This window comes from Chelon labrosus, assembly GCF_963514085.1.
Source record: "Chelon labrosus genome assembly, chromosome: 3".
Lineage (NCBI taxonomy): Eukaryota > Metazoa > Chordata > Actinopteri > Mugiliformes > Mugilidae > Chelon > Chelon labrosus.
The window spans coordinates 7,775,920-7,798,045 of record NC_140339.1 but is presented as its reverse complement, the minus strand read 5'-3'; the positions used below and the strand labels follow the sequence as shown (position 1 = coordinate 7,798,045).

Genomic DNA, 22,126 nt, shown 5'->3' with positions numbered 1-22,126 from the left:
GCTCGGCTAAACTAGCATTTTGCCAGTTATCTTTCAGAGGGACGTTTTGTTTTTTATTTTTTATTTCATTATACGGTATAATTTAATATTTCGGTTTTATATTATTTATGTTAAATATCCGACTCTGCTTGACTTGCTAAGATAATATGTCATTTAATTTTATTACATTTAAACTTATCTCGCTGGACATACCTGGTCATTGCCAGAGTGCAGGCTTTTTTTCCTTTTTTTTTTTTTTTTAATTTACACATTTCTATCATTTTTATTTTAGGGTATAAAAGTCTGTCGGTGCTCTTTGTTTATTTTTTTTAATGTGTAGTCACTACTGGTTCTCAGTGTGTATTAAAAAGTTCCCTGGACTGCAGTGTATCGGTGGATGGTAGAGAGTAACATGGGCAGTTCGGTTAATTTGAATCCCCTAAGCTAAAACACATTATTAAAGGTAAATAAAACGATATTATAAACAAAACTTTCTCCGTGAGACTGACTCCAGACCAGCCGTTTTTTCCCCCCTCTCGATCTGCGACTGTGCAGTCCGCTAACTCGTTTAAGTCGCGCACTGATGACGACACGCGGAGAGGAGGTTCGGGTTTGCCACGTCGGTCTCTGTGCAACGCATTTACACTGTTGCTCCTCCAGCCCAGGGCTAACTTTTAGAGCCTTTTTAAGCTTACAGTTGGACGGAAGGCGACCCTCCAGCCGCGCCGGTGCCGTCGTAGCTCGTCACCGGATCGGTGCAGCCACGGATATTGAAGCTGAAAGGCGGAGAAATGCTCGGTGCTGTCTGGACTCGTCACACAACTGACTGATGCATCCTCGTTCAGTTCAGCCCCCCGCATGTTGTCGATGTTGTGTGAGTAACGACGGCCTTACACAGCTTTTAAACTATCTAGGTGTGCTTCTGCAAGGAGTGCCTGCAAGCTACTTGCTGCCATCTTTCTGCTTTCGCGGCCTTTATTTTTTGTTTTTTTGCTTTTTTCAAAAAAGTGTGCTCCCAAGTTTCCGCAGTTTGAAAATGACAACGCTGCCTGATGTCATCAATCAGACAGGCAGCTTCAGTGCATGTCTTTGCAAGTCTGTGCCCCCAAAAAAGAAAAAAAAAGAACACCTAACAAAATGTTTAGAGAAAGAATAGAAGAAGTCTAGCAAGTATATGAGCTCAGCACACCTTTCCTTTTCAAGACTGGACCAGTTTCCTTTTCACACATTTAAAATCACTTTAAAGCTACAAACGTGTTGCACTTCCACAAAATGACAAAACACCATCCTGCAATCCCTCTGTTGTAGTTCATTCAGTTCCTGTTTTCAATGCTGGCTTTCAACTGTAATTTTTGCTCTCTTGGGTGGTGTGTTAGTGTCGTGCACGCGCCTTTCTCTCTCTCTGTGTGTGTGTGTGTGTGTGTGTGTGTGTGTGTTAATGTCTGTTTCCTGTTAGTTGATTCAGCTCCAATATTGTTTAATATTGTAGCTACGCGCAGGCCTTCTGAGCCCACTGTACTATCATCATCTCTATCACGCTTCATGGGCGAGCTGCATCAGCGTAAAGGAAATGTTGACTTACGCAGAGGTTTGGATGTTATCTGGTTTGTGCTCCTTTTAGGACCATATCGGTGTGAAGTGACAAGATTAGCAATGACTGAGCAATGACAAGAAGATCAGTCGTGTTTCATGAAATATTCACTGAAATGTACACTCACTTGCCATTTCATTAGGTACACCTACTGAAAACAGATACGTGTGAATGTAACAGTCCCGCGCCAAATCTTAGCTTCATGAAAGTTGTGATGCTTCGTTTAAAACGCTCTTGTTGATTCAGTCGAGTTTCATGTTTAAACTGCTCACTTCCCAGTTCATTAGGTAGACTAGGAAAACAAATGCACTCCAATATAACAGTCCTGCAATAAATCTTACCTTCGTGGAGATTATAGTATTCAGCATTTGTTTGAAATAGCCGAGAGACTTGTTAATTTAACTGTGGTTTCAGTTTGGAGGTTGTGGTCTGTGGTACTATTGAATTGAACACGTGTTGCTATTATTTTGACAACCCTATTTTAGTCAGTAGGCTAGGCTAAATAACATTAACAGTGTTTAATGCAATGCAGGTTCACAGCACCGCAAACTACATCCTCCAAAATGATCATACAGTTGAATTATCTTTTTTTTCCGTTCTTTTTTTTTTTTTGCCCCCCCCCAATCCGATTATTTAATTTTGATTATGGTCCGATCTGAGTACCGATGCGATCTTAAATAAACAAAATGTCCTACCCCGGAGATTCTTAAGGCTTTTCTTATCGTCCTTGTATTTCCCTAGATCACATATTCACAATGCGACACTATTAAGTCCAACAAACAGGACTGTCAGTGAGTTAATGTAGTGTCGAGAAGGTAGCTCGTACCTTCCAGAGGCTCCAGCAGCTACAACAGACAGTGAAACAGAAATAGGTCATCCAACACGATAAACTGTGACCCTCTCTGTAATATTTTCGGCCTTGACGCTGTCTTGAAGAAACTTTTCTCATTTAAACAAAGCGTTCAGTGTGTGTTGTTGTTGTTGTTTTGAATTTTTCTTTTTGTAGGTGCGAATCAAATTGGTAGTGTGGAGCGACGTTGTACAATTTACCAATTGTTGTCTGACTGACTCACTCACTTCTTCTTTGTTTTATTCTTCCTCTGGGATTTTTGGCAGCTTTGACGCCAGCCAACCGCCGTCAAAACAGAAATGGCAAATAACCACAAAAGATCAGGGTTGGCTGAAGGGACCAATACTGATCTCCTGATGTTGGAAGGTCCCTAATTACCACGTACCTTACACAGTTTCAACATTAACTGAACTTAACAACAGTCAGGAAGGGAGATTTGGTGCGGGACTGTTATCTCTGAATGCGTTCATTTTCACTAGTGTACCTAATCTTTTGGCAAGTGAGTGTAAAGTTCGGTTACACCACCACCTGCTCACAAGACTTGTCTTTGGCTGAGTTACAACCCATAAATGATCGCACTGTAGTGTCATCTGCTGGTTTTCTTTTTCAGTAAATGAGCAGTAATTTTTCCAAATTTGAAAGTGATGATAACTCCCAACACCTTACTTTGTCTTAAAATCCCTACGTAGTCTATTTATTATGCCACTGTGTAAGTGTTAAAATGTTCTTAAATCATTCATTTACAACCAAATTACTCCACATTGCATTCTCTCTTCTCTTTTTTCATACATCTACATTAATTTATTGGCTAATTATTTAAACTGTGCAAGTTGTCTGCAGTTCTTATATTTTGAAAAGTGAGCCTGTAGTCAGCTTGTCAGAAGTGTTTACCAAGTTAAATAAATACCAAAAAAAAAGCAAGTGCTGTATATTAAAAAGCCTGCGTCTAATGTTTATCATCATACTCAGATAATCTTGTGTTTTTCTGGAGTAACAGAGTAATTGTACGCTCTTTAAAACATAAGATAATTGTGATGATTGTGCCTCTGAGATCTTTGAAATACAGAGTTCAGTTGCGCTGCCTTCGCTCATAGGACTTCCTGTGTAGCTGAACTGCTAACCCACTAATTTACTAATTTAATAGTAGAGTCATCTGCTGATTTTCATTCTTTTTGTATTTTTTTTAAGTTAACAGATCCCAGTCTCATACAGAAGCAGTTCAGTTTGGAAGTGAGTGAAAAATGACCACCACGTCTTATTTTGTCCCAAAATCCAAATGTTCTGTTTATTATGACATCAAATCTTCACACCGGAAGGGGATGTGGTAATAATTTATTACCAAACTGATTCCATAAGAATTTCTTCTTATCGTTTTCATCATTTAATCACTACATCTCTTCTATCTCTGCTGTGAGCCTGTTGGTGACGGGAAGAAGACGAAAGAAACATAAAAAGTTTGCATCTAACGATTATTATCATACTCAGTTGATCTGCTAATTATTGTCTGGATTTACAGATTAATTATACACTCTATGAAACATCAGATAATTATGACTGTGACTGATTGTGTATCTCAAGAAACCCCAAAATATTCAATTTACAATGACAAAGAAACTGAATAAAGGCGGTTCAAATCTAGGGATTTAAAGAAGACCGCTCATATGCTCGAAATTTGAGCCTCTTTAAAAGAATTGGTTGATTAATCTGCTGTCAAACATTAACTGGTTACAGCTTCTTGGATGTGTTTGCTTCTTTTTATATCCCTATACTGTAATCAGAATATCTTTGTGTTTTGCGTTTGTTTGACCTTTGAGATCTGGCTAAACATGATGGGAATTTTTTTTTTACCGCCACGAAAGGAGAGTCGGTGAATTAAAAACTAAATCAACAGATGCTTGATAATAAATCGGTGTTAAAATAAGGCGTTGTCCCAAGAGGAGGAGATCAATAAGACAATTTATGACTGTACTTCAATGAGTTGTCTCGGCGCCCACGCACTGGTATTCCTAATATGGAGACAGACCGTTTTATGCTGTGATGAAGGCTTATTGTTAGCATTCAGAAATCATACGTTTACATTTGCACTTGTGGTCTGGGTGTGGCTAAGATCTCTGAACGCGTTTGTGTGCACCAATGGCTTCGGATTCTTAATCATTGTTGTCTATTGAAAGAGTAAAGGCTTGTTCTTCAGTCATTTGTTTTTTAAAGATGGCTACAATTTTCCTCTGCAAACAGCCCCAGGCATTTGTTTCCCAACATGAGCTTAGGCAGGCAGAATTGCACATAAACAGGTTTTATACTCTGGGTAGTTTGTGTCTCTGTTTGCACTGCTAAGCTGTGGTTTAACAGCCAGGAGTGTTTCCAGCAGGAAGGATTTGAGATGCTTCTCTGAAGGTAATATGAGGAATGGTTTATATTTCTTTGATGTGAAATCTTCTTAAATGACTTGGTCTCTATGTATTGTACTGTGTGTACCTAGCACCCAACACTAACTCAGTCGAATTCAACAATCCTGCAATAAATTCTGCCGTCATGGGTGTTTACATCTGAGTGCAGAGTTGAGTCGGTGTGTGGGTATTTTCAGAGGCTGTTTGTGGTGGAAGCTTTTATTGCGTTATACAGGGGGGGGCGTGGCGTGTGTGTTTTGTCTCTTCTACAACAAAAAGGTTAGACTACAGCTCCAGCAATAGCTATGAACTATGCTTGAAACAACCACCTCTGCAGTAATACGCTCTGAAACCCAAATAGTTTGTTGGAGACTCCCTAAAAGAAAATGAAAGTAACCTAACATACTTTTATCAGATTAAAATATTGATCAGATGCAAATATCATGCAAAAAGAGATTTCACGCACATTTTTTTTGCGTCCTTTCGAACCTTAAAGCCTTGTTATTGATTTTGTGTGAAACATTACAATAGTTAAAAGTACTCAAGATACACTGCAGGGAAAAAAAATAAAGTATTTTGGTGTACTAGAAACCATTAGCATTTCTAATTCCCTCTACATCGAGCAAGTAATAACAGCCACTTTTAATTTTGGTAAATTTTAATTGCTTAATAAATAAGATGAAGACTCAAAAGGGGAAAAAATTAAGCTTAAAAACAGCTCATAGTAAAACTCCTTCAGCTTCAATAATCTTTCCCCAATAACCTTCGCTATTGTTTACTTTTTACATACTTTGTTTAAAGTACCTCAGGACACACTCATACCTCATATGGCTGCGGAGTGCCTTTTCCTTTTACCTGTGCTGTTCCAGTTTTACCTGAATTGTGTTTTTAAATAATCCGTTTACTTTTTTTTTTTTTTGGTGCTCCACAGTGGCCTGGCTGCACACGGTGGCTTATTGAGGCGAAGGGGAGGAGTCCCGGTGACTTTTGGTTGGTGGGCGCCGCCCCGTGGTTGCCACGGTAACTGGCGACCATGCCAGGAGGTCGCAGGGGTCCCAGCAGACAGCAGCTAAGTCGCTCTGCTCTGCCATCCCTGCAGACTTTGGTTGGAGGCAACCTCGGCAATGGTACAGGCCTCAGGAGCAGGTACGCACGCGCAGCACCTCCAAAAAAATATATTGTATATGTTTATTGGTCCTAGTATTTTATATATATGGACTTGTTTCCCTCGGCGTCCCAGATATAGGTGCTAATGAGTGTTTTTGTTTCTTGGTGTGTTTTCTTCCAGGAGCAGTAACTCGGTGGGTCTGTCTGCCCCACCTATCTCAGCCCTCATTACTCCAGAGCCGGTCCGTCATTCGAGGATCCCCGAGCTGCCGTTGGACAGCAGTCTGCTGTTTGAGTTCCTTCTCTTTCTTTACTTGCTGGTGGCCTTGTTCGTCCAGTACATCAACATCTACAGGACGGTCTGGTGGTACCCATACAGCCACCCTGCTGCCTCTACCTCGCTTGTAAGTACACCATAGACACTGCTGTTATCTTAATTCCTTTCCCGTATTTGCAGTTCAGTTATTAGGTTTTATGTAGGAGCCGCATACTAAAGAGCGTTGCATTTCTTTCATGTATGTTGTATCTATGTTCAGGGTCAGGTAGCGAGTCAGTTCGGCCGTCTGTGTTCACAGAGGCCATTAGCCGAAGATATCTTCCTCTCCTGTGAGAAGCACTTATCTTTTCGCTCTCACGCGTGAATCGGCGAAAGCTGTTTATGGGGGAATAAAGCAAGATAAGACCACAGAAGTAGCTCTAGTGAAAGGACTGTTGACTTCATTTGTGAACAAAGTTGGAAGGATTTTTGTAGTGACTTAATGTCGCTATAAGACCTTGTTCAGACTGTGAACCTAAATTAGTTTTTTGAGATATTCACACAAAATGTACTTCTTGGAAGTCGGATGCAAAGCACATTTTGAGCCGTGACAGATTGATGTGGAAGGCGGGAAAAGGTCTCCAGACAGACGCTGGATAGCTGCGTCACCAGCGGTTTTACGTAGTTATCCATCCACACCTTCATTGTTTCCACAGCTACCCGTGCAGATAGCCTGGTGATGACCGCACATACAAATCTCACCTGATCAATTGCAGATAAGAGTGTGAATCGCGCCATTCATACCTGGTATTAAAAACGCGTCCTGAGCGATGCAGTTGCAAGTAGCCATCAACCGTGAACACACCCGACACACGCTGACGATTCGTTTGAGATCCTACCACAAACTTGGAGGTGATCGGGGCCTCTTGTGACCTCCTTTCGTTTCGTAGTGTGAACGCAACGTCCTGGCCGTTTTGACATGCCACCTACTCAGCTGACATCCTCTTACATGAGATATGTTTCGCCTCATTCATTCAGCATGCGCACACGACACACAGCCGCCGTTATGGAAGAGTGCCAGGGAAGGCGAAAGCACCTGAAGCTGTTCATTAATAAGGAAAGACTTTTAATATAGTTTGTCCTTGTAGCTGTTAACTAACTCATCCCAAACAAGATTTACATTTGTAATTCCCCTCATTTAAAAATAAATAAATAAATAATCTATGCGCATGTGTCAAGGCGGAGATGAATAAATCAATAATTACTTAATGTGTATGCTGTTAGTGAGTGAGGGAGACGCTCATTATCTCCCACAGTTTGTATCACGCCCCTGTGTCGTGGCGCACACACAACAAGCGTCGCTGTTTGTTGTTCGGAAAGAGCTGTGGTTAGCAATCGATTGTTTTCATACAGTTTGATGCAATATGCTACTGCGTTTCCATATGGAGCTGGAAACTGAAATAGCACTTTGAGACGTTGAAGCTGGCTGAGACCTTTTTCTTTTACTTTGAAAGGCAATGATTTATTTAGCAGCATCAAACAAAAGTTTGCAAGGTTTTGGTGGTGTAGCTGGGGTAGAAATCTTGAAGCGTATTTGTTCAGTCACTGCAGACACTGATGCTGATTTATAATAAGTGATTTTAACGACATAAACCTTTCTTTTTTCTCCACACTACAGAACTTCCATCTAATGGACTACCACCTGGCTATCTTCATCACTGTCATGTTGGCCAGGAGGCTTGTTTGGACAATAGTTTCAGAGGTAAACACACAGACCTGACTTGTATATGCAATCATTTAAAGCCCCCGTGGGAACTGAACCCTCGTGGAGGAGGTGATTGGTGCTGCAGTCTGTCTGATATTAATGAGATAAGTCTTTCTTTCCGTCTCATCCAGGTGTCGCAGAGCAGCGGGGGATCTCTGCTCCGCTACGTGGTTCTGATTGCGGCTCGCCTCAGCCTGCTCACCATGTGTGGCTGGGTGCTCTGCTGGACGCTGGTCAACCTCTGCAAGAATCACTCTGTGCTCAACCTCCTCTTCCTGGGATACCCGTGAGTTTTTTGATGCAGCCCACTCTCAAAAAAGGCCTGTAGGAGTTGTCTTAAAGCAGAAGTACTTGCTCTGAATGGGCACAAACCTGCCAGCAGAGGCAAATTACATACAAATGAGGATAAGAGTTAATTTAAGGCTTTACTTAGAGTGCTGGCATTAGAAACTGGAGTATATTTATGAAGAATGACAAAATGGAGTCTGAGTGGGAAGTTGAAACTGATTACTAACTCGCCTCGGTGCTCTTTGGTTTATCCAACGGGTGTAAATGTCATATGGTCAGTTCTTAAAAATTACAGAAATGCCCCGATCTCACGCTGTAGAGATGCATGTTTGACAATTTAACTCAGACACATTACTATAAATATTTGGGGAACTGGATGACTGGTTGGAAAAAGAAAAAAAACAAAAAAAAAAACGGGTGAAAGTGCACAATGCTCTCGACACACACAGGAACCAATACTCCAATAACCACAACTATCATATTAACACATGACTGTCTCCTGAGTTCTGTTTCTCATTTAAACTTTCTTCTTACTGTGGAATCACACTATTTCACACTAATCACATTATTTCAGTCTGATTTCTGTGTGATTTAATCGTGCATATGTGTCAAAAAGGTTGGATTCTAAATATTAATCTAAGTGTGCATGAAAAGAAAATTACATTTTTTACTTAAACTGTTGAGATTAGTCACAACACAACTGATTTAACTTGTTGTGGTTTTTCCACTGTAATTGACTAATGCTGTGGAGCACGCCGCAGATTTGTTATTGTTCAAGTGTTTTTATTGCATTTTTTTTTTTGTGTTAATGGGAACGGAAGTTGTGAACCCACCCTCCATTAACGTTTCTCACCATTTTAAATATGCATGATGTTTACGCATCATCCATCTCCCTTTCCCCTTGCCCTCATTTGAAGCTAAAACACGCTGCTCTGTTCTTTTGTCCTCGTTCACTCACCGTCCTCCCTCCGCACCAGATTCGGTGTGTACGTCCCGCTCTGCTGTTTCCACCAGGAGGGAGGAAAAAGCCAAACGGCGGCGGCCGACTGCGATTACCCCGCCGACCACCAGCACACCGACCTGACGGAGAACCCGTTCTTTCGACCACGCGACTTCCTCTTCCTGTTGCGAGAGAACCTCCGAGAGCAGTTTTCCAGCCCTCCGCACATGCCCACACACACCTGCCCGCCGCACACACACTCGCACACGCCCGAGCTGATCCGAGCGGAGGTGGAGGAGCTGAAGAGCGACTTCAACCGGCGAATCAAGGAAGTGCTGTTCAACTCGCTGTTCAGTGCTTACTACGTAGCATTTCTGCCTCTCTGCTTCGTTAAGGTTGGTATCTGTCATTTCATGTTCATTACCATGTTGAGGATTTTAGCATTAGACGCTTCTTCCGTGCCACACTCTCACGTCATTACCCTCGTTTACTATCGTTGTGCTTGTTTGGTTTCTCATTTTAACTTGACATTTTTCACTTTACTCCAACAGAGCACCCAGTACTATGACATGCGCTGGTCATGTGAGCATCTGATCATGGTGTGGATCAATGCCTTTGTGATGCTGATGAGCCAGCTTCTGCCCCCCAGCTACTGCGACTTGCTGCATCGCTCAGCGGCTCACTTGGGCCGTTGGCAGAAACTGGAGCACGGCTCATACAGTAACGCACCTCAGCATGTGTGAGTGGTCTCTTTGTACACGCTCCTGTACGCCTGCAGACATTTAAAAACTTGACTTTGGTAATGGTTTTGTGTATAACTGCGGTGTTAATGTTTTGCAGGTGGTCAGAAAGCACCATTTGGCCTCAGGGGGTGTTGGTACGACACAGTCGATGTCTATATAAGGCAGTAGGACCTTATAATGTCGCTCTGCCCTCTGATGTTTCTCATGCAAGATTTTATGTAAGTACATTTTAGAATTATTCTCATAGATGAGTGTGAATAATATAATGACACCTTTACAGTTAAATACAATAGCTACAATTTAACACTACACATCTTTAGAGTCAGTTCACTGAAATCACTAATAGGTGGAAGCTACACCACCACCAGTTTATTGTATATCAAGAGTCTCCAAATGTTGCCTGCTCGTACATACATGATCAGCTACAACATTAAAACCGCTGACAGGAGAAGTGAATAACATCGACCACCTTGTGACAATACAATTTTCTGCTGAGAAACTTTTGGACCTGGCATTCATTCATGTGGATGTTACTTAGACATGTAGCACCCACCTAGACCAGACCAGACACCCCCTCACCCCATAGCAATGACACTCCTTGATGGCAGCAGCCATCCCCAGCAGGATGCAACCACAAAAACAGTTCAGGAACAACTCAAAATAACATGAAGAACAGCGCAAGGTGTTGACCTGGCCTCCAAATTCACTAGATCCCAAACTGATCAAGTATCTGTGGCCCCTCCCCCCAATCCATAGGACCCAAAGGCCCCCACTAACAACATCCTGTTGCAAGACACCACAGGACACCCTCAGAAGGCCCATGTCTAGACCTACACAATATTAGGAAGGCGGTCGTAATATTATGCCTAATTGGCGTATAGCTGCACCTTGAAGTTATAGTAACTACCAAGATAACCACGGGTTCACTGCAAGAACAGCGACCGGTCCTCTTAGCTTCTACAAGTTTCTGATGTTGGTAGAGCTTCTTTGTCAGTAGCAAGAGAAGATGTAGAGGTGGGTTTTAGAAGCCCACCTCTCTCGAAGCAGTCCTCACCACAAACCCTCTCTATTCCCTGAACCAGCTGGATAAATTTAACGAAATAAATATGGTGACATCAAGTAGTGTCACTTGTGTCACAAAGAGAAATAAACAATGAGAATATAATACTTTAGTGATAAGGACAGCTCCCATTAATAAGGTTTGAAGCTACCATCCTTCTGCTCTCCCCTCCTATGTGGTCGATCTCCTGGTTCTTAAAATTCCCCTGATAGTTCAAAGCAGGTTTGGTTGGTCTAAATTCATTGTACCAGTTTGCATTTTAGTGTGCCTACCCCCTGCATATAGATCTACTTTATTCCACTTTTATTCTCCATCATTTCTAATTTCTGATCCTCCTGTCTGTTGGTCTTCCAGTTTCTGTTCCACAAGCCATTGCGGATCCTGAACCTGCTGATCTGGATCGAGTCCAGCGTGGTTTTGTACCAGTTATACTCTCTGTTGCGCTCCGAGCGCTGGAACCACACATTGTCTCTGGGCCTTATTCTCTTCTGCAACTACTATGTCCTTTTTAAACTACTCCGAGACCGCATCGTGCTGGGCAAAGCCTACTCCTACCCTCTGTCCTCCAACAGTTTGGGGCTCAAGTCGCAGTAAAAAAAAAAAAAATAAAAAAAGGCTGCGCACGGCGAGACCTCACCTACAAACTCTGGATGTGGAGGACTGGTAAAGTGGAAGAGTCTTGGAGGTTAAGGGACAAGACTGTGAACTCATAATTGTGTTTTGATACGGTTCTATTTTTTAATGCAATGTTTATATAAACCTATTTAAAAGAATATTTTTATTTTGTATACTATTTCGAGTTACACCGGGCATTACCATGCCGACGACATTAGCATTGTTGTGTTATGTTGTTGCTAGGTGACAGGGAAGTCGGGGAATGCCAGGGGGTGACTTTCACCAAAGATATTTTAAGTGCAGGCGGCCAATCACAGAGCGGGCTTGGCCTCCGTCAGTCAGACGAGAAAGGAGCTGTGCCTGAGATCCTGAATCCTGATTGTCTTATTTGTCCCATCACCTTATTGAATCTTAAATCTGGAACCATTTGCTGTGTGGAGGAGCAGGATGATTTGATCATTTCAGTATTGGTGCAGCTATTAATGCTGACACTTTCTCTTAAAGGTATGGTTCATAATTTTGGTGGATTTGATCTTTTTTTTTGTGGCTGAAAAAGATGGGCAACAGCTAGTCTACCAGCAAATCTAAATCTTTTTCATTAATGTGATTCTTGTTCTAATTTTTCTAAATTGTCATTTCTAATTTTTAGTTTTTGGTGCAGATCAATTAAATAACATACACCGTTCTAATTACTGACCTTTAGATTTAATTAACTTTTGGTTTACACAGATTTGGCCTCCCTGTTTTTATCTTAAGGTAAGCAAAATTAACCTAACTGCTGGTTGAAGTTTATTCACATACAGGTGACAGAGTGGACTCTATCCCAGACAATTCCCCAAAATATTGAACCATTCCTTTAAGTAGAACCACGGTTTATGTGTATTATTACACCCAAGTCCAGTAAAGCTTTCCTACAAGCTGACCTGAGATCAGTCTGAAGGGGGAAAAAAAACAAAACACCGTAGGTACGCCTCTCCACTGCCTCTGTAGAGAATGCTGCATTCTTCTCATTCACCTTATGTCTGTGTTTTTATTACGCCGCCACTGGCTGTCTGGAGGGGCAGTTATTGCACCAGCCTTTACAAACCTACAGCAAGCCGCAAGGGGTTTCGAGATACCGCTGACATCTTTAAACTCGGAGTAAATCCCTGCCTGACCTGGTTGTGGTTACTTAAGAAGTGTGAGGTTTGAAAGGCTGCTGCTGTAAGCATAAAAGCCAAACCTCCTGCAGATGTCTAACCACACTTTCCTATGTTGAAATCTTGCTATGATCTGTAGCCTATTCCTCTTTTGTGCTCTTAAAGGTCATCCAGTCACTGTTTTGTTTTATTCCTGAATGTTTCAACCATAGTAGGTTTAAGGTTTTATCACATCAGGTCAGTCTTTTTTTTTTTTTTTTGACTGGATGCAGATAACAAAACGAATGTGGTTGATAATAAAGTTTTCTGCTGATACATCCCAGGACCTAACCCTTCTCCCGCTGCAAATATGTTGTTGTTGTTTAAAATAACTTTTTTTTTTTTTACCGGTGACTAATACGAATCAGTCAAAATCAGGGGGTGACGAGAGCTGGAGGGGTTCGACTGTATGCGTCACTCATTACCAGTTCATGTATTCTCAGTTACCGAAATTGTATTACAAACAGGTTGCCTCGCATCTAGTTGCCTTTCTTGCTCTTTGTGAACGTCTTCTCATCCTTCAGTGGTTTTCTCTCTGTGAGCCTGCTCTCCATCCAGAGGCTCTAGTCTGGAGTGGGTGTATAATTTAAGGCGGTATTAAGATTTAAGGGCCTGATTAGCGGTCCAGTGTTCAGACGGAAATCTATACGACGTGAACCGAAAAGCCGTTTCATCTGAGAGAATCAAAGGATCGATATTTCCTGTGCCCTTGAGTTTTTTTGCGTTGCTTTACTCTAGTTTCAGGTCGAGTCATAATGTGGGGGAAGGAAACTTCTTTGAGGTGAAGCATTGTGTTCGTCTGCAGCACACAGGGAGCGGTGATTTCACTCAAATGCCATGCCATGTGCCACAGTTTGTCTATGAACCTAAATCACCTCTTTGGTGCTTTTGTTCTGTTTGCAGACATTTTCCACTTGAATGTCGCAGATTTTTAAACTGAACTGTGCTGATAATGTCATATTCAACTTGCCCATAACGCAATAACATAGAAATTAGACATTTTAAGTTTGCTTTATTTCACTCCTTGCTTGGGGTGAAGTGAATTTCATCTTCCCCGAGAGGATAAACGTGACCTATAAAGCGTTAAAAAACAAAAAAACAAAACAAAAAAAAAACAATCTGCAGTTTTTCTTCTTTTTCTCTCTTTTTTTTTTTTTTTTTTTTTTTTAATGTGTCAAATCCCTGAATCCCATTTTCAAACTCCTGGTTGAACCTCGGTGCTGAAGAGAAGTCATGGGAGCTGGTCCTCATATTTCGGCATTTTACAGTGTTTCGGTTTCCCCGCCGCATTTCTGAATATTCATTTTGACATCTGAAATAAAACAAGTGGTGTTTAACCCGATATTGTTTGTTTAATTCTTCGCATATGATGTGTTGCAAGAGCAAATTGCAAGCAGATGCGTGACACAGGTTCCTTACTTCAAAGCATATATTTCATAAAATCTGCCATAAAGTCTTCCGTTCTGGAAACGTCACAAAAACAGAAAAAAAGTAAAAAGTGCTTTTAAGCCTAGTTTAAGTTGGCATAATGCTCACTGTGGACACTTGCAGTGTTTTGTATAACCACCAGGTGGCACTAAGCAATAAAGAAAGACGTTCAGCAAACAGTGCTTCATGTGACAAGTAATCCACAGCCATGACCAGAGACCTCTGCAGTCATTTACCATCAACCTGTATAACAAGTTGGATGTTCACTATGTCTGATGATAGGCAGTGTGCCCACTGAGAGGAGATGCAGGATAGTTTGGAAAGAAACAGTTGGCAACTTTGGTAGTTGTACATTCATCTACAGTCATCATTTTCAGTAGAAACACTTACTCAACAGTGCAATCTTTAGTATTAGCTCAGGAAGAAGGCTAAAATGAATAGAGTAACAGTTCTCCCAGTCCTACTTCATCAGTCCATGTTCCAGGTTGAAAGATAACTTGGTTATCCAGGGAAGCAGATGAAGCAGTTCCATACTTTAGAAGTGTGAGTGGCGATGCAGTACTAAGCATAAACACAGGGTGGTTACATCATTTAGTGTCATTACTGGACTTGGTGATATTGGCATCTGAGAAGAGGGGCAACAAACTAAATTTTGATATTAATGTAATGTCTCCGCTACACGCATTGTGGTAAAAAAATGTGGATTCTTGTTGCCTCTATATTCCATAAGGATGCAGGCGATCTTGTATCTGCACCCCTGTATGGCTCGCGTGGTCCTCGCTCCAGCTTTTTCCTCACCCTTCCCTGCAGTTCACAAAGTTTCCTTTTATCCAGTAGCAGATCTGGGCGTATTTCAGAGGTGTGATTTTGACTGCTACGTTAAATTCCTGAGACGCCCCTTGTCGCTCCACCCACTGATGCCCAGAGAACACGCCTATCACCTTCCGCTCCCAGCGCCTGCGCCGTCCGTCCCACATCCGGGCGTAGACTCCTGAGCCGCTGGCCCCAGGTTGAGCATCGCAGTGCTGGTACAAAAGATCCGGTGTCTCCTCGCCGGCCCGGCAGAACCGATACACCAGCTGACCTGGACGGTCGTTGTCAAATCCAGAGAAGTGGACCCGTTTACCGGGCAGTCTCTGAGCTGGGGGGCTGACTCCTAACTTCATGTGGCGGCGTTTGTGCGGTTTCTTAAGTTCCAGCAAGGCATAGTCATAGTCCATTCCAATATCATTGGCATTCCCTTTAATCCATCCTTTGGGAACATGGGTGCGCTTGGCTCTGATCCATTGGAACTTCATTTTGTCGTTGGTTGGGGCGGCGTACGGAGCAGCGCCTCCTTCAACGTGGTTGGTAAGGTTGGAAGAAAGGTAAAAGGGAGAATATTGTGTGTCCCGTTGCTTAGGTTTTAAAAAGCCAACACGGAGCTTCTGGGCTCCTTTCACGTAGTTTTTACCATCGTGAACACAATGAGCAGCTGTAAGGACATGGCGGTCTCCCACGAGTGTACCAGAGCACCCAGTGGACAGTTTGACAGCCACTGAGAAGGGATATTTGAGCAGGAAGTTCTGCCCAGCAATGCTAAAACGCCCATCATGGCCGAAGATCTGACGTTTTCTTCTGACGTGCGACCGCTCGGTATTGCCAGGCGACGCAGAGGAGTAGGCTGGAGTGGTGTCAGAATTCGGGTTGTAGCCGTAGATCCCAATGGCGGTTTCAGTGAGTTGCCCATTGGAGTGGAGGGTCTCGTAGGCCAGAAGACGCCGCAGGTCCCAGTAGCTCGGGCGAGGGGCTTTCTTGTGGCATTCTGGGTCACAGGGCGAAGAAACATCCAAGCGGGCCGGAGACAGGAAGTGAGGGGCTGGTCGATCCTCTGTCTGCTGGGGAAGGACCACAGGGACCCGCTGGAGAATCCACTGAGGTTTGGAGGAGGCGGAGGAGGAGGAAAGAACGGGTGGAAGAAAAAGGAGAAATAGGAGGGAGGTAAACCTGTGGAGGGACAGGAGGAGAGATCAAGTTAACAAGTGAAAGATGAAATAATTCTGCAGAACACCAAGTGGCATCAGACATCCTGATCCCTAAAGCCAACGTCATATGTTTCTAACGACATACATGGGAAAGGGAAAGTATCTCAATTTTTTATTTTTTTTTTATCTGCGCTGGAATTTGGCAGCTGTAATCTTCAACCGTTTTTAGTGCTGCAATTATGACAAACAGGGCAAAGATCAGGCATAACCAGGCTCTGATGGAAAATTCCTGAAGTGGCCTGAGGGATTGGCCTAAAGCCTGCAAGAGTGGCTGAATAACATTTTGCTGGACCAAAGACAGACTCTGTTTTTGTTTTATTTGTATGATTTTAAGGGTGATACAAGCCCAGATTCTTTTATCTTAAACACACTAACACCTTCTTCCTCTGTGTTCCTGACCTGATATTTGACAACTGAACGCATTGTTAAGAACAGCCGTGGGAAAATATCAGTGACAAAATCTTGGTGTTGCGTTTCTCCATAGACATACAGTGCGCTTTATAGATTTATTTTGTGGGAATTTCTACATTTCTTAAAAGCAATTGTTCTTCTGTTGCTTTCATTTAGGCTGCTGCTGCTACATCACTAAAATGTTGACAGTGCCGTTAATTTGTTCACGTTTTTCTCAGCCTTTTGATTCCTGCATAACGCAAATGCTCCTTTACGCACGGATAAACCTGACATGGAGGTGACTTACCGCGGGAGCGCAGCCCGGGAGCGCATGGTCTGGCGTCTGCAGGTGAGCTGGTAGCTGAACACTGAGGGAAAACCCCTCAAACCAGAACAGACTAGAGTCTGTAACGTGAGCTGATCTGGAGCAGACTTCTGCTGCAAGAAAAAGAAAAAAAAAAAGACACCAGTCCTTCTCTCACGCCCGTCTCTCAAGAGCTGTCGACTTGATTTGATCCGTGACAGTTTGAAGTGTTCCCAGAGAAGCGGCCGGATCCACAGCGGAGGAGCTGGATCATTGCGCGATTCTGGTGGAGGGGGAGGAGGAGGAGGGGGAGGAGGAGGAGGTCTCGCGTCTGCCTGAGCTCAGTGTCACATCCGTCGACCAGAATACCCAGAGTGTATCCGACAACAAGGTCATGTGACTTTTCACATTAATGCTTCTGGTTGCCAACTTATTAATGATGTAAATGTTAATTATGATTAAATCAATCAAGATGTAGTTTGACGGTTATTGCGCATAAAACAAACTGAAACAGAGCATTATCTAATGACTATTCCCTTTACCAAATTATCAATTTCTATTCCACATTTTGTGATAATGCGTTAATTATAAAATAATTAACAACGAATAGCTTTATTAAAGGTTAAAAATCAGTTTGTAAACATAGCAATCCAGTAATAATTTTTTTCAATCTACATGTACAGGTATACACGGAAATAAGTATATTTTTAGAGTTTCCAGAAAGGAAAGGGTTAATTAGAGCTAAAGCTATGTGCTTGAGCGTGAACAGCTTCCAGGGAGTTTTTTCCCCCAACCTGGCAACCCAAATGTTTTTCTGTACAGAATAAAGCATAACTGAATTACCATTAATCATAATAATTAAATAACACTGCACTTAGATCAAATTACAAGCTCTTTATAAGGCCTGTTTATTAGGGAGTGCTACAAATATAACACATTAAGGTATATTGTGCTGTACCTTGATCAGATGGTAACGATTTGATCTAATAAAGCGAGGACCCAGCTGCCAGCCTCCACCCTCATACGGGCTGCTGAGGGCTGACAGCAACTTGGCATGTGGCTGTCAACAGGACAGGCCAAACAGCTGGAGGAAGAGGGGAAATGCAAGGGTGCAAAGAGGATGATGGAAAAGGAAGGGTGTAGCTCTGTGTGTGCGTGTTTGTGTTGTGGCTTGAAAGGAAAAACTGAGTGACCGACTCGTAGCACAAACACTGACCCACATCCATTCTTTGGACGGGACAACACAACCAGATTCCACCCTCCTCCTCCTCCTCTCTGCCCTTCTGTCTCTCATCTCTGTGTCACACTCATTAAATAACTATGTGGCACACATACATCAGTGTTTTTCCCAAACAAGCTTTCACACTGTTCTTTAACTGGGTTGATCACCCTCGTGACTCCTGGCATCGATCGCTCGAGAGAAATCTGTTTATTTCCCAACAAGGCTCTCGCTCTTCTCTTGTTTTACTGCTTTTTTTTTTTTCTCTCCTCGATATGACATTTGCGTTTGAAAGCCGCCTCACTGCCGTAGTGTTAGCCCCGAGGAATGATTTCTGTGGGCAGAGGGTGGTTATGATGCCAGTGTTGGACGTCTGCCTTCCACTTGAACCACCCATGCTGAAAATGTGCAAGCTGGTAGATATTGTTCTTCGTGATGGGTTCATTAGAAACCAGAAATAACAAGAGGGTGAGTGAGGCACTCATTCGTGCCTGAACAGCCAGCCAGCCTCCACCCATGCCTCCCTGACCGGCAGCAAAGTGGACTTTATAATAAATCGCAAGGCTTCAACAGTTCTCACTTCATTTATGTGAAGCACTTGCAGAACATACTGAATTTCCATGCAACCAGCGTTGCTTACAGTAAAAACTAAATCAATGGTTTGATGAGCTCATGTGCAGACAATTAAATGTATAGTGAGCTGCAGAGACGCTTGTACAGTAAGCAGACTGATTGCCAAGCTCGTGGTTCCCAGCCTTCATGCTAAGCTAACCTAGACTGCGGTATCAGTCTTCTCATATGACTCTCGGCAAGAAAAGCAAAGAAAATGTTGAGCTGTTGTTCGCGGCCTCCTGCAACTGATTACAGATCCGCACCTTTGCCAGGATTCTGGGTGGACCTGCTGGCTCATCAAACGCAGCTCCGAGCAACAAAAACCCACTCATCCCCTCAACATAAATTTATAATTAACACACACACATACTTCTCTGTCTCTCTGGAGCAGAATCTGGAGCAGGAGGCGTCTCACCCTCCTCTTACCTATTTCCCAACAGGCACTAAATTTTGGAGAACAAGTAAAATATGGAAGGCAGGCGCTATTAAACTTGATGTAATCAGATTTTTTTAAAATCTGAATTTCATTTCTAGGATGAGACAAAGGACTGACATTTTTTACCAATGCAGGGTGCTAATAAGGGAGACATTTCTGTTTGTTTTGAATTGTTATGAAAGGGCTCGTTTGTTTAGCTATGCCCGCTGTCGTCTAGGAAACCGACATTCCCCAGAGCCCTGCACATGTTAATTCTTTTATTCCTCCCACCCTCCTCCTCTCACTTCTGGCCACAGACACAATCAAACAAGTGTGGACAGAATCGCACGTCTGAATCCTTTTGCCTCACGTCCGTCTGTCTCCGTCTCCGTCTCTGTCTCCACGGTCTGCTTCTTCTTTGTGTTTTCCCCGTCTCCGTGCCTCCCGTGCTTGAATGATCTCTCCCATCCTGGACGTCTTCTCTCACTCGCCCCCGTCCGTGGCCACGAAACAGCTGTTTGGCAAAATGAGATAGCCACAGAGGTCTTTTGAGAAATTATTTACTGTGAAATCTTGGGGCGAACTTAAGCCAAGTTTAAAGCTCAAGGCAGAGCCAAAAGGAAGATAATACAAGTGTTGGCGTGCATGCCGGACCGTAACTTTTAATACCTTTTGTTAAGGATGGTAAACACTGTCTCGCTCAGCTGCAGTTGAAGTATAGTTCCACTGTTCGTGCTAAGTGCATTCCAGGAGTTATTTTGTGATGAAGTCTTTTATTTTTTGTTTTGAGTCTTTACTTTCCTCCGTCCTGTACATATACTTGAGCAATTTTGTCAATTCAAGTGCTACCTAGAGTCCCTTCAGAAAGAAAGATTGCATAGCAACATTAGAAGAGCAATTTTATGCCATTCCTTCAACAACCCGCTCATGGTGAACACTCAACACACTGAACTAAAACTCTGTAAAGTCATTGTCATGGTCACATAAACTGGAATGTCGGGCTAAAACATATCGCTAGCATTTCCCTACCATGCAGTTTCAAATGAACCAACAACCATCCTTGCAGCAACATTATGAATCAGTGATAAGATAAAACCTTAAATGTACCGTTTGTCTTCTTTTAATTTTAAACAGAGTTATGTTTATGCTCGGCGTTTATCCCCAAACACGCCGTGTATCCTTCAGGCCTAAAAGAAAAAAGGTCAGATTAAAATTTGTAAATATATAAAAAAATGAAAGCATCAAGTCATATCACTTAAAGGGGAACTACTGTTTTTTTACAACCTGGACCTTATTTCTAGCATAAAATACGGTCGTATACTCACCCATATAACTTTTGTGTCATTTGCACTTGTTTAGGAGATAATTAGATCTGCGGGATACAGCGGGAGTGATGGGGCACCAAGACGCAGCCTCTAAATAAAGCATTATCTGCCGCAAAACTCGTTCATTTCACCAATATTTTGTTATGATACGATAGTGTTATTCCCCGTTGAGTCCGGAGTTACCTGTCATCTCTGAGCCGTGCGCTCACCTGCAACGGTCAGCTTGTTTACCTGTAATTTGCTACTGCTAGTTTTTTGCAACATGGCTGAATATTTTTCCTATTCTGAGGTTGTGGATGAACCATAGCAGTAGCAAACTACAGGTAAACAAGCCGACCGTCACTGGTGCGCACGGCACTCAGAGATGACATCGTCCAGGTCAGAGGTTAGTAGGTCAATCTACAGACCCCGGATGATGATAACAGGTAACTCCGGACTCAACGGGGAATAGCACTAGCGTATCACAACAAAACACTGGCAAAATGAACGGGTTTCGCGGCAGATAATGCGTTATTTAGAGGCTGCATCTTGGTGCCCTGTCACTCCCACTATATGGATATACGTTGATCTAATTATCTCCTGAACGAGTGCAAATGACACAAAAGTTATATGGGTGAGTAAACGATGGTATTTTAAGCCAGAAATAAGGTCCAGGTTGTAAAAAACTGTAGTTCCCCCTTTACATATAGCTATGTAGGCAATTTATAAGAAGGTCTCATAATCTGATGCCTCATTCAAACCTGCATACTTTAGGACATGAAATTGGCAAGTGCAACAGAGCACACATCTGAACACGCCCAACCGCAGCCTTTAATGATGCTTTCTGCGGTGAGAGGTACAAGAGACTTGCAACCACAGAGTCCCATGACCAACCTTCACAATAAAACAAAGATCGTCTTTCTGTCTAGTCACTTTATCCTGTCACCATTCAAGTCTAAGAGAGGAAGTGAAAGAAATTACGATGAGAAATCATTTTTTCCAGTCACAGCATTTCTCCTCTCCCTCGGTGCCCTCTCACAAACAATGCCTTCTGATGACTGAGCTATGTGAGCTTTCGCCTACAGGGAAAACTCTTTGCTCTGTGACTTTGGGTAAAACCATTGGCTTGGCAAGACATGTGTTAATCTGGCCTATCGGAAAATGAGTCATATCCTTGTGAAAGATATGGCAAAACATTTAAAATGTTTACAGTAGTTGCTTGTTTTGGGGTAGGGTTCAGTTTACTGTAGTTTGATGTCCTCACAAACTTAATTTGGATCATTCAGTAGGCTGCCGTTATCTGAACCCTCCTTTCCACAGAAATATTTTTTTCACTCACAAGGCCAGTCCATGTAATTGAATGAAATGGTGATTTAATCAAAACACTGAGTCTTGTGTAATGCAAGAGTTCTGTGGTATTTACCCATGTGTATTATGAGTGCAGGTCATGGGTGTAATTCAAAGACTTGTGATGTGCTTTCACAGCTGTAGAGGGAACGAAGAAAAGGAGATGTTAAAAACTGAAATTGCTGTTTTTGCTGTGGGGTTTCTGCTCTCCAGCCCTGGCTGAATGGTGAGTGACTTTTCTGAGGAGTCAGCATAGTCAACATTGCAGTTTCTTGACTATGGAGCTGCATAGATGCAATACCCATGCAGACTCCTGTCCACAGC

At 42.6% G+C, this 22,126-nt stretch overlaps 2 protein-coding genes across 2 annotated transcripts; one reads left to right on the top strand and one right to left on the bottom strand.

Moving 5' to 3' along the window:
• The first annotated feature begins 295 nt into the window (after positions 1-295).
• On the top strand, positions 296-13,035 carry tmem39a (transmembrane protein 39A). The gene is made up of 9 exons (XM_084540859.1): positions 296-853; positions 5,739-5,953; positions 6,096-6,318; positions 7,849-7,932; positions 8,067-8,221; positions 9,201-9,558; positions 9,715-9,902; positions 10,004-10,124; positions 11,321-13,035. The coding sequence occupies exons 2-9, from the start codon at positions 5,841-5,843 to the stop codon at positions 11,558-11,560; spliced, it is 1,482 nt and encodes a 493-aa protein (XP_084396985.1). The 5' UTR covers positions 296-853; positions 5,739-5,840; the 3' UTR covers positions 11,561-13,035.
• Positions 13,036-13,190: 155 nt separating this feature from the next.
• On the bottom strand, positions 13,191-17,125 carry LOC311485450 (serine protease 23-like). The gene is made up of 2 exons (XM_084540860.1): positions 16,909-17,125; positions 13,191-16,173 (listed from the first exon to the last, which is right to left on the bottom strand). The coding sequence occupies exons 1-2, from the start codon at positions 16,932-16,934 to the stop codon at positions 14,982-14,984; spliced, it is 1,218 nt and encodes a 405-aa protein (XP_084396986.1). The 5' UTR covers positions 16,935-17,125; the 3' UTR covers positions 13,191-14,981.
• Positions 17,126-22,126: the final 5,001 nt, after the last annotated feature.